Source organism: Ornithodoros turicata, chromosome 3 (assembly GCF_037126465.1).
Source record: "Ornithodoros turicata isolate Travis chromosome 3, ASM3712646v1, whole genome shotgun sequence".
In the NCBI taxonomy this organism is placed as follows: domain Eukaryota; kingdom Metazoa; phylum Arthropoda; class Arachnida; order Ixodida; family Argasidae; genus Ornithodoros; species Ornithodoros turicata.
Genome location: NC_088203.1, coordinates 97,718,933 through 97,730,330, shown reverse-complemented (window position 1 = coordinate 97,730,330; position 11,398 = coordinate 97,718,933). Strand labels below are relative to the sequence as shown.

The window sequence follows — 11,398 nt, the reverse complement described above, 5'->3', positions numbered from 1 at the left end:
TGAGCCTGCGCACATGTAACAGCCAAATCTCCAACTAGGGAGCCCAAAGTACATTGTCGTGTTGCAGTGACGCAAGAACAAGAAACGCGAAGCCCTTCTTTTTCTTTTCTTTATCGAAAGACCATCTCCTCCTGTCAGGGCAAGCACTGCAAGGGATGCAGTGGAGTTTGCCAGAAAAATCTCTTCGCGTCTCAGCAGCGCCGTGTATTGTGTGGTGATAGATACGTTTCTTGTGTCGTTCATGCTCCACGTCCTCTGTCTATTCTTCTTCATTGTAGAACCCACTGCACCGTGGTCTTTTCCTCGTGGGAACAAAACGATAACAGCATAAAAGACGATACACCAAGAGCAACATACATTCTTTCCTCAACATTGCACTGCAATAAAGCTTTCTTTTTTTTTTCTTCTTTTTTGCAAAGAAAGGCAAACACCATGCTGCGCGTGTGTGAACTCATGTAGGCAGTTTGAGGAGAAAGAAAGTGAACCAACCGTGCTAGGAAAGAATAAGGAGCCTCTTCGTTGTTGTCTCGTCTTGAAAATGTTAGTCAAAACCCTCTGGCGACGTAAAGGCGTTTTTCATCCTCTTAAAGAAAGTCAAAAATCTGTTGCTTGAAGTCGTTCAGTGCCATATCGTCGGCAAACATATGGAAGTGCTTGAAGACGGAGAAAAGCTGGAGACGAGGCTGGCAGAGACGAGAAGGCAAGAGATGAGGACACAGCATATTTTGTGTAGGATTGTACGAATATTATGATTTTAGAGCGACAAGCTGTTTAGGGCTCAATTTCCTAAAGATCTTGTCTTGTACGTCGCATCACCGAAAACCCTTCTCTCTCTTGGCGTGACATGAAGCGAAGAAACGAGAAAAATGCGCGAAATCCGGAATGGACATTTCGCAGAGTCACGTTGGCTGTGACGGTGGCGTCACGTGCATCGGCGGAAAAGTGGCAGCCCCGGTTGCCACTTCACATGCAGTGTTGCCAAGTTGGAGGATTTCCTTCGAGATCTAGAGGGTTGGTGTCGCCGTCTGGCGGGAGGAATTTTGATCTGGAGGTTGGAGGGAAATCTGGAGGTTTCGTTCCCGGTTTACCAAATTTATGAAACGGCGCCCAGAAGCGTATGTCACGGAACAATCCTACCACAGGAAAACAGTTGAATTGACTGTGCTTTCTTTCTTCTGGTCCTACCATGGTTTGACGCCGAAGTAGAGCGGTTGTTCAGCGCAACGAATAAAAGAAAGAAAGACAAAAAAAAAAAACAATAAGTCCTACCGGGACTGTGAAAAGTCCTGCGCTCCATTCGAATTATGACAGCGTACAATTCCACCGCCAACTAGCGGGCGGATCCCAGTACTTCAGCAAGTGCTTCGCAAGCTGCAGATATCCAGGACAATATCCCGAACTAGAGCTTGCCGCATGTCTAGACACTGTATAGTTTCGCATTACCTCGTTTCCGTGATGTTGTAAGCGCATCTCCAGCCGCATGCAGCAGCTCCTGTGACGCAACTATGTCCCATGCAAGTTTGCATGTCAACGTTGAATTATTATAAGGCGGCTTCCGAAGAAAATTCAATCAACGGAGGTTTGGTCAAATTTTAGAGTTTTTTTTTTTTTTTTTGCTTCATCTAGAGGGACGGCCGGAAATGACTTGTCAACACTGTTCACATGTCAAGATATGTGAATTGTTGCGCCGCCCGCGTGCCGGATTCACGTCGCCTGTAGCAGCAGCGGATACGGTATATTGCGTGTATGTGGGGAGGTGAGTCGGTGATAGCGGCATCATGGGCCGTCCGAGGAAGAAGATCTTGCTGCGGACCACAGTCGACAGGGCGAATCATGCACGTAGAGACAGGCGAGCTAAAATAAACAGCTCTGTCGCTGTCGTAGATTTGATGGCGCTGTAACCTGCATCATATCTGCGTTTCTTTTCTTTTTTTTCTTTTTTTTTTTTTTCTTGAACATCAGTCAGTAACGTGGTGGCTTGCTCAGCTCAAGATTGCGGGTTCGATCCCGGCCGAGGGCGGTAGCATTGTGGGGGAGGTAAACATTGCTTTCAGCATCGCCACACTGCGCAGACAAACCTTACGTGTACCATCACGGCACTACTACTATTTGATCGACGGCCTTTGACAAAACTCAGCGACTGCCGGTGGCGACATTCTTAGCTATACCTCTCAGTCAAGTGTGTCACCAATTATACTGCGCCGACATCGCCGTTGGTGAAGGCTAAATGTTGTGTTTGTCTTAATTATTCTTCCAGACTCTGCAGTTCACGTCGTATTGTTCAATGGACCAGCTCCCGTGGCATTGTGGTTAAGGTGATCGCTTTCCACGCAGAGACTGGGAGGTGATGCGGGTTCGAATCCTGGAACCTGCTGTGTTCGTCTGAGGTTTTCCCTGGGTTTTCCGAAGACTCTCCAGACGAATGTCGGCACAGTTTCCCCTAAAGTCGGCCCAGGACGCATACTAACCTCCTGTCTTCTACTCCTTCCTGCTCTCTGCTCTCCTTCCTCTCTGTTGTACGCCGCGCATAGTTACAGTTACTTCGAGGCGCTACACGGAATTAAAAAAAAATATTGTTCAATGGCTTCAAAATTAACACCATACATTCTGCAACTAATGTTCTGAGTCCTCGACAGTGGAACACACGGCGTAGAAAGAGTCAGCACACAAAATTACGGCAGAAATCGTTGTGCAGATTGTCCTTGAAACGCGATAGCATTTAGGAGCTAATCGCGGGCATTCTGCGACGTTGGCCTGCGGAGACTGAATTGGTGACTGTCCGAAGGAGTAGAAACCTGTGGAGACTGAAGTAACCAATGTACTTTGTCACCACTACCTTATTGATACTCCTGCAGAAGACGCGATCTATAATACTTTCTGTACGGGTTGTGGTAATTTTATCGTCACTGGCTTAATGCAAATCGAAGCCTTCTTTCATAGAGACCGCGATCCAATTGTTCTGGAGCTTCTTGATACCCGCATTGAAGACTCCTATGACAATTCTGGGCATTGTGTTCCTTCATGTGTTCTACGAAGGTGTTGCTTGCAGAGTAATTGAAGAGTTTGGTTCGAAGGAACCTCTAGATTTTTTTCTTTCGAGGATCCCGGTGTAGTGTATGTCAGCACGACGAGGGCGGCGGCATCATTGTAGTCCACTTCTAGAACGCATAGTTGGGGTAGCTTCGCCCATCATACTGGTCGTTACTGTGGTGTGGCACAGAGAGCATCCCAATGATGGCTAACGAGGGATGCTCGTGTGTTTTCTGTGGTGGGTAGCTCGCGACTACCCTATTCCCGAAAAGTGAGGGGCTGCACACCTCTCCCTCTCCTGTACCACCATAATCCTTCCCCTTCCATTTCATCTCGCCTGGGATCACCGAGCCGCCACCCACGAGCAGGCTGACCGCCCCTTTCCCAAAAGTCATTCCCCTTCTCTATCGACGCATACGTCACTAACTTCGTCTGCAGCGGCTATAGGGCGTGTACTACTACCTTGTCTACCTTGAGAGTATATTGGCTACCAATAGTTTCGTCATTTCTCGAGCAGGTGGCGGCACCGGGACCTCGGCTGTCTCCTCTGTAGGCAAGGGAAACGCATCACAAACCTTCCCTATATCGCAGTAGGCTGCTCCAGGTCTCATAGGGGGCGAAGACTTTGCACTTGGCCAGCACCGGGTCAGTGGTTATGTCGCTAACATGTGCATTAAGGCTCTGCACATTAAAGGCCCCCATGTTGCCGTGGTCCCTGGTTCGCTGCGCCATCTTTTCGGATATCTCGAGAGTAGTAGGTATAGACGTGATGGAAGGTAACGAGGTAGCTAGTGCGCTCGCATTGTAGATGAAGTAGGTGCTCTTCGTCGTTTTCGCGACACATTCGCAGACATTACACCAACCCGCTTTGCGTTGGTGTGAAGTCTCCCTCGTACGCAGTTGTCGCTGCACCTCGACACACTTACTTTTGAACTGGAGGGGTTCCCCCCCGACAACACTTTGCGCGGCGTCGTTGCGTCCACGGTGTGACATGTGAAAGCGCGCCCTCTCTCATGACATTTTGTTGCCGCGCTTGAACACATGTAGGAATTTCCACCCAGAATTCCACATGGTTCCCAGGCCGACCTCTCTGACCACAGTCGCAGCCCGGGAGAACACAATGCAACGTACAAGTTAACCAACAACAAACATGTTTATGCTTGAGACTTCGTGTTGTGTCTGTCCCTTCGTGTTCCCTAGTCTCGGGGTTTTACATTATGCATATTTATTTGCTTACATGCAATTCTGCCGTACTTGAGCCGTGCACTGGCGGTGGTGGTGGTGAAACTCCTCGCCGTGGTCGGCCACGCTTGTAGCGGGCAACGTCACGACTAACGCAGGAGGATGAGCGAAGATGATGAGCGAAAATGAGGTAGTTGATTGGATGAGGATGAGGTTAGATGAAGTTAGATGACTGCCCCCTGTCTGCTCTACGCAATGTTGCTCTTGTGAATGTGGCCATTCCTTCTGTGTACGATGTGAGACACGATATCCACGTGAGACTGCATCAGATGGGACGACAAAAGCACACGACGAACACTCACGTGTGGTGGATCCATCAGTGATGACGGCAGCGTGGTCATGATATTTAAGGTGCATCATGTCCTCTGCCAACTGTTGAAGAACTAAAGGTGGCAACTGATGCTTTGGAACCTTGAGGTCAGGGACAGATAGGGAGAGTGATGGGAGCAGAAGCGACCACGGAGAGGTTGTGGGAACTGTTGGGTGGATTATGAACGGAGGAAGCCCGACTTCCATGATAGACTTGAAGACAGCACTTTGGCTTCGCAGATACATTTTTGCTAGAAGGGAATGAGACGGTGGTGAGTTCTGAGACGCATGTAACTGCGAATGGCTTCCATCTGCCGTAAGATTTCTATCGGTAACTCACGGGCTTCGGAGATCACCATTCGAGTTTCAGCGGCTCTCGGAACACCAAGACGTATCCTCAGGCACATCCTTCGAATAGGTATCAACGCCCTCAAAGGGGTGTTTATAATTGAACAGTGCACAACCAACCCGAGGGTCGCCTACCCCCTTAATCACGCGTTACAACTCTGTCCCGTGACCAACTCCTACTCGAGAGTTTGTTTTGAAACGCAGCCTGTGTGTTTTCGCTTGCTCTTCCCCAGGCTTTGCAGGTTTCACAACAAGATGTTACATGAAAAGTAAAGCTTACCTCGAACACGTTTGTCGTGTAATATGATCCGTGTTTGCATTCCCGCGTTGGAGGTAGAGCATCCACAAGGTGTTATCGCTTCCAGATCGAAAAAATATTACGCGCTCTGCCAGGACAATACGTAATATAACTTTTATTTTGCTACTCCTATGCCGATGAACATGTAGGGTCCTGCGATACGCTACTTCTCGTATCGTAAGAGCTAGATATATCACACAGGTACATGAGCATGTTCGGTTTTCAGACAAAATAACGCTCTTGTTCCCATAGCATGAACAATCCACAATATTTTGCACACTAGTTAAGTGCGCGATTTGACGCACAGACTAGAGGAAACATTTATCGCGCCGGTGTTTAGAACACAATGAAGCAAGCATGGCACCGGTTTGCTGTGTTCGTACATAGACAAAATAGTCAGTATCTTACATTAGTTTCACTGAGTAACTGCACACAGCATTTGGTCACATCTAATACAAAACATGATGTGACACACACTTCAGTTATAATAATGAACTGTCGCAAGGAATTATATTACACGTGTTATAGAAAAGCACCATCGTTATTAGAATAAAAATGAATTGTACATAAATGAGGCACCACTTCTTCCTGACCCCGTTCTGAAAAACAGGCGACAGCTTCGGATTTGCACACTGTACATAGTTTATAACTCGCTCTTTTATTTTCAGTATAACCATACAAAAATACATGGCAGCTAGGAATCAAAACTAACCTATGGTATATTACATTCTAACTGTGAAACTTAATGCAACAAGTTGTATTTCGAACAAAGTATGACCTGCGCAATAAGCACAGTTTTGAAATACGCCCTTTCTTCTAAATCGTACCTCACTCATAATGCCTCGTTAATGCAAGAGACTGCAAGAGGGCCAGTGAACGACAGATACCCCTCATCCGAACACATGGGTTGCACTTCAGACCACGACCTACTAGAGTATAGCGACCATGTCATAATTAGCAACACCTATGCAGAATGTCGTCTGATACGATCCGCTAGGATCGCTATGCATCGGCACGCGGGATCTTCATCTTGACTGGACAGCTGAAATATTGAACGAGCCGAAAGCGCACACATAAACTTTGTAGAAGCCAACAATAGCACAGACATTTCGAAATTTCAAAACTCATTTGAACGCAATGACAGATAATGTTAATGAATGTACGATTTTGCACGAAGTTCCTAACGCGAGCTTCAGTGGTGGTGGTGGTGGTGGTGGTGATGGTGGCGAGCTTCAGTGCAATATATTATAGCAAATGAAGGACCAATAAGCGGGCCGATCACCAGCACCACCGCTAAGTTTCCAAATTGCGGCGCTGGGGTGGGGTACAAATCACATGGCCGCCATAATGTAGTAGGTCGGGCTTCTGGCCACTATCTTAGTTCAACTATCTTCCACGTCTCTCTTCTCTGGCGCATAACATCTCGCCGGCACTGTCATACGTCGGTGGCTTCCATTCATGAAATCCACGCTCCCCTTCTTACAGCAACAGCTGGGAGCCATCGTCCTGGTACTCGTAGAGCCGTTCTTACACACATGTCCCTTAAACCTTATCGTCACTTCGCACGGATACACAGACGCGTCCGAGCACAGCGAACAGTTTTGCTGAAGCTTACTCGCGTCCGGCAGAGACGTGCACGGCGCGCGCCTGATGCTGTTTGCATTCTGTCTCAAGACGTGTTCGGACACAGGACACGGTGTGCCTTCTAGGCATCTCGCCCAACAGTTTCGAAACTTGCTGGTGTAGCTCCCGTACACTAGAGGATTGACGCAGGAGTTGGACACCGCGAACATGAAGAGAGACGACTGGAGGTAGCTGTTTACGTGTTCGGCTCCGTCGGGATCGAACTGGTACCAGAGGACCATGGTAACGTAGGGAGTCCAGCACCAGAAGAAGGCCAGGACGATGATGATGGTTAATCGAAGGGTCCGGTTCCGGGCCCGCTGAATCTGTCGTGTGTCGGAGCGGCGAAGACACATCCGGCCACGAACGCTTTGGTGTTGCTGGCAATATTCGTCTACGGAGACAAAGACTTTAGAGATACTTTGTGTTAACGGGTAAATGGGAAGGGCGAAATGGTGAAGGGTAGAGAAGGGCGCTGCGGGGAAAGGGAATGGGGTAGTGGAGGTAGTGCAACTTAATGGTGGTGATGATGGGTGTTTCACTGCTAGAGCTGTGGGATACCCTGCCATGTTTATACAAAGGTCGTTCAAGGTTGACCGAGACGTGTGCTAGAGAAAAATGAGATAAAACACGTGATATTTTTTCGCGATTGTTGCATGGCACAAAAATGTGATTCAAAAGTGCCAACGTTACATTTCTGGGATGCGTTTTGCAAGAAACGTCTTCGCAGAGAAAGTAGCGACGCAAAGAAAGGTGGAGGTGATGTGTAATGTGATGCGAAGAAAGGAACAAAAGGCAAGCCAGCTGGTGCATGTATGGAGAAAACATATCCCTGAGTTTGGGGAAATATTTAGGAGACAAACATAGATAAGGAGCTCCGACCAGCAAACGAATTTTTGTCAGTACAAACAAGAGAAAGGATGTGAAGGGGAGAGGGGGAAGGTTGAGTGACGGGTTTCCGAGGCAATCTGGAGTTAGCTATGCAACCAGACACAAATGAGTGTGCATGTGAGATAAACCTTGAAGAATGCAATTATGCTTACGCTGACAGAAATCCGCCCTTTCGCACCGTTGAATGTCCAAGCTATCTCTAACGTCTCATCGTCTATCCCTCATGGCCTTGTGTTATAGAGGCATCCAAGCATGAAAGATACCTTTGTGTCCACAATCTATCCGCCTTCCAGCGCCATTGCACTTGCCATTGCGAGTGCTTGCCATTGTACTTCCTTCTCATTTTCTCGCCGTGTTTAACAGCAGCAGTCTCGCTTAGTATGAATGGAGACCGCCAAGAACAAAAGCCTTTGGACAATAGGCGCGTTATCTAAGTAACGTCCTTCCCGAATCGCTGTTACCGATACGCCGGTTTAATACATGCCGTTTTCACCGCTTCCGGTTTGGAGCCAAAACGACATCCGGTCTCGCAGCAAACACTCTCTGTGCCAGCCACTGCGCCGAACGACACAGTTATTGCTAATTTGAGTAGAGAGAAGGTCGCAACGCCTCTTTGTGGCAATTCAGATTGCCCCAAAAAGGCATACGCCTCCCGTTTTCAAGAAATCAGGAAAGCGAAAGAAATAATGCTGCATGGCGGCTGGTTCCGAGCGTCCTTAGTCGCGGAAGGACAGGAAGTCTTCGTGGTATCGGAAGTTGTGGCGGGGGCTTGTTTATGATCACCCGAGAATGTCATGCATTAAAAAAAAAAAATCAAGTAACGGCTAAGAACACCTTGTATGTCCACTGTCATTACATTTTGACAAAATTACTGCGCACAATAGAGGGTATTTTTGCACCTGAAGATGAAACCCCCCATTCATTATAGCCAAAATAAAGTTCCTGTATACATTCACTGCGTTTCGAATGCCAACTGAGGATGCAGAGTATTGTTTTTGAGATGTCCGGTGCACGTCAAGACGACCCCAGGGGCACTATTTTCGTAAAAATAATCGACCTCGGTTACTTTGTGTCTCTCCCATCATTGGTCGCTACGTGAAGAAAGCATGAGTAACAAAAATGAATGTCACGCGCCCTCAACCAATTGTCTACCGCTTGATGCTGCAATCTTCGCGATAAAGTACACTCTTAAAAATGAGTTTCACCACATAACACGCTCCTAGCGAACCATCGTCCCGACTGAGAACGTTCTGGCCCCTCATTTGTTGAAAACGGGAGGCGGAGCCTGTTTTGTACTATTATGCAACAAATCAGAGCAGATAACGATATCATTCGGGATGATGGTTAGCTAGGAGCGTGCTATGCGGTGAAGTTGATTTTTAAGAGTGTACACTCTAAAAACAGCACTTCACCGCATAGCAGGCTGTGTGCCAACCGTTGCCAAGAATGATAGGGTTAACGCTTCTGATTCGAAGAGAGAGGGGGGCGTACGCCTTTTTGTGGCAATTTTCATATATCCAAACTGAAACAAAAAGGCGTACGCCCACCTCTCTCTTCGAATCAGAGGCGATAACCCTATCATTCGTGGCAATAATTGGCACACAGCGTGCTATGCGGTGAAGTTCTGTTTTTAGAATGTAGATAAAGCATGAAGAACGCAGGACCAAGAGGTCGACTATTGGTTGAGGACGCGTGACATTTGTCACAAAAAAGGCGTACGTCCCCCGTTTTCAACAAATCAGGGCAGATAACGATATCATTAAAGATGATGGTTGGCCAGGAGGGTCCTATGCGGTGAAGTTCATTTTTAAGAGTGTAGTGTAAAACTTACAATACAAAGACGCACGCCAGAAGTGACAAAATACTGTGTACGGTGATTCAAGTGGTGATACGGTGGTCAAGTGTCTGTTGTCGTTTCACATGAAATAGCACTATGTATGCAATAAGATAGGAAAACATGCACGTACTATGAGGATCCCTGGACTGGCGATGAATCTCCCAGAAAATTCGTGTGTAGCAGACGATGATGATGGACAGAGGTAATCCATACAGGACAAGAAGGCAGAAAAGATTGTACAGCCTCTCGTGCACGGGAGTCGGAAACGAATCGAAGGTGACACATTGGGTGAAGCCGGGAAAGGCTGGGTGCTCCATCACGTGGAAGATAACTGCCTGTCAAAGAGAGGAGGCGACGCTATTAGTTTATTAGTTGACGTTTCCATCTGTCGACGCGTGTGATGCTGTCCGCCCCGTTTGGTCGTAATTGACAGTAATGCCCTTAGTGTCCAGTAATGCCGTTTTTGTAGGTATATTGGGTTGTAGGTATTAGCGGTGATGTTGTGAGGCGTATCGCTAGAGTCACCGTACTTCCATAACATCAGTCCTGTTTCTATCTGCGCACAATAAAAAAGCTAGCCAAGTGTTAATCGAAAACGAGTCTATAAGCACATATATAGTAAAGCACATATATAGTATACATTAATGTTGTGCTTGATGGTCTGCATGAAAATGCTGGGGTTTATAAGGCGTATCTCTCGGAACTTCTAAGGAACGCATTCAGTGATATGCTTGTTTTACTGTCTTGTTCGCAATAAGCTAGAGTTTTCTTCTGCCGTGTAGAACTGCATTTCACAATCCCAATCGGACTATTTGGAAAGTATTCAGAGGAAATTTGTCGGTATTGTTTATGATCGATTTTCAAACAGGGCGTGGTACTACGATTGCCATAATCTTTTACCGAAGCTGTGTATGATGTCCATAAAGGCACGCCGTCATCGTCGTCGGAACATGATATTTCTATACAAGCTTATGTATGGCATCGTTGACGCACCGTGTCTCTTAAGTTCTAATAATATTTATGTTCGACCTAGACAAAACAGATTCCCGTAAATCTTTTTTTTTTTCATCATAGCGTGACTTATTTGGTTGTACTTCCCCTGTCGTTCGTCTTGAGGGCATGTATAATCACTTGAAATTAGAAAGTCTAGATATATTCGCAGACTTTTCTTCTTTTACTTGCTACGTAGTAAATATTTTCGTGTGGTTTGATATTTCATGTTGTTTCGTGATGCTTGATGTGAATTGTTAGGAAGCAAGCGAGTTGGTGATATAGATCCATACTGAAGTTAATGCTACATTGACGTTAATGTTTTTTTTTGTTTGTAACGAAACAAAAATATTAATGATGTTGATGTTTATCTGACTCCTTCTGTATTGAATCGTTTGTTCCTTATGTTGACAGAGCACCTCCGCTCTAGGCTTTCGCTGTTGGTGAGCACTAAGTAAATAAATAAATAAATATTCTGAGACAGAATGGCGTAGATGCAAGACTGAGTTTACGTGTTTAGCCCTGGTTTACGTGTCTTCGCATATCGCTCAGTGTTGCCTATCATCGACTATATATTCTGAGGTGCTCTGCACGCAATTATAAGAGGGGGATTTATGTTTATTACGAAAAAAGAAGGGAGAGATTAGCCATATCAGGTTTATGTACGAATAAGCAAAATAAATAAATATGAGAAAAAGAATAATACCATAGCGGAAGGATGTAGGGAATATAGCCATGCACAAAAACACAAAACAACTACCATCAACATCGTTAACTGAACCACTTGCTGATATGCTTCTTCGCGCAATAACACCTACGCAAAACTCAAA

The 11,398-nt window shown here is 46.4% G+C and overlaps 1 protein-coding gene across 3 annotated transcripts in view; it reads right to left on the bottom strand.

Annotated features, from left to right (window-relative positions):
* Window positions 1-5,316: 5,316 nt before the first annotated feature.
* The window catches only part of LOC135388946 (adipokinetic hormone/corazonin-related peptide receptor variant I-like), a 64,450-nt gene continuing 58,368 nt past the window's right edge, over window positions 5,317-11,398 (bottom strand). For 2 of the 3 annotated variants that reach the window (XM_064618831.1, XM_064618829.1), the window contains 2 exons: window positions 9,709-9,913; window positions 5,317-7,259 (listed from right to left, as the gene is read on the bottom strand). In XM_064618831.1, coding sequence (XP_064474901.1) covers window positions 6,610-7,259; window positions 9,709-9,913 — 855 coding nt within the window. In that variant the 3' untranslated portion in view covers window positions 5,317-6,609. The remainder of the gene's footprint in view (window positions 7,260-9,708; window positions 9,914-11,398) is intronic. The other variant, XM_064618830.1, reaches the window with a different exon arrangement.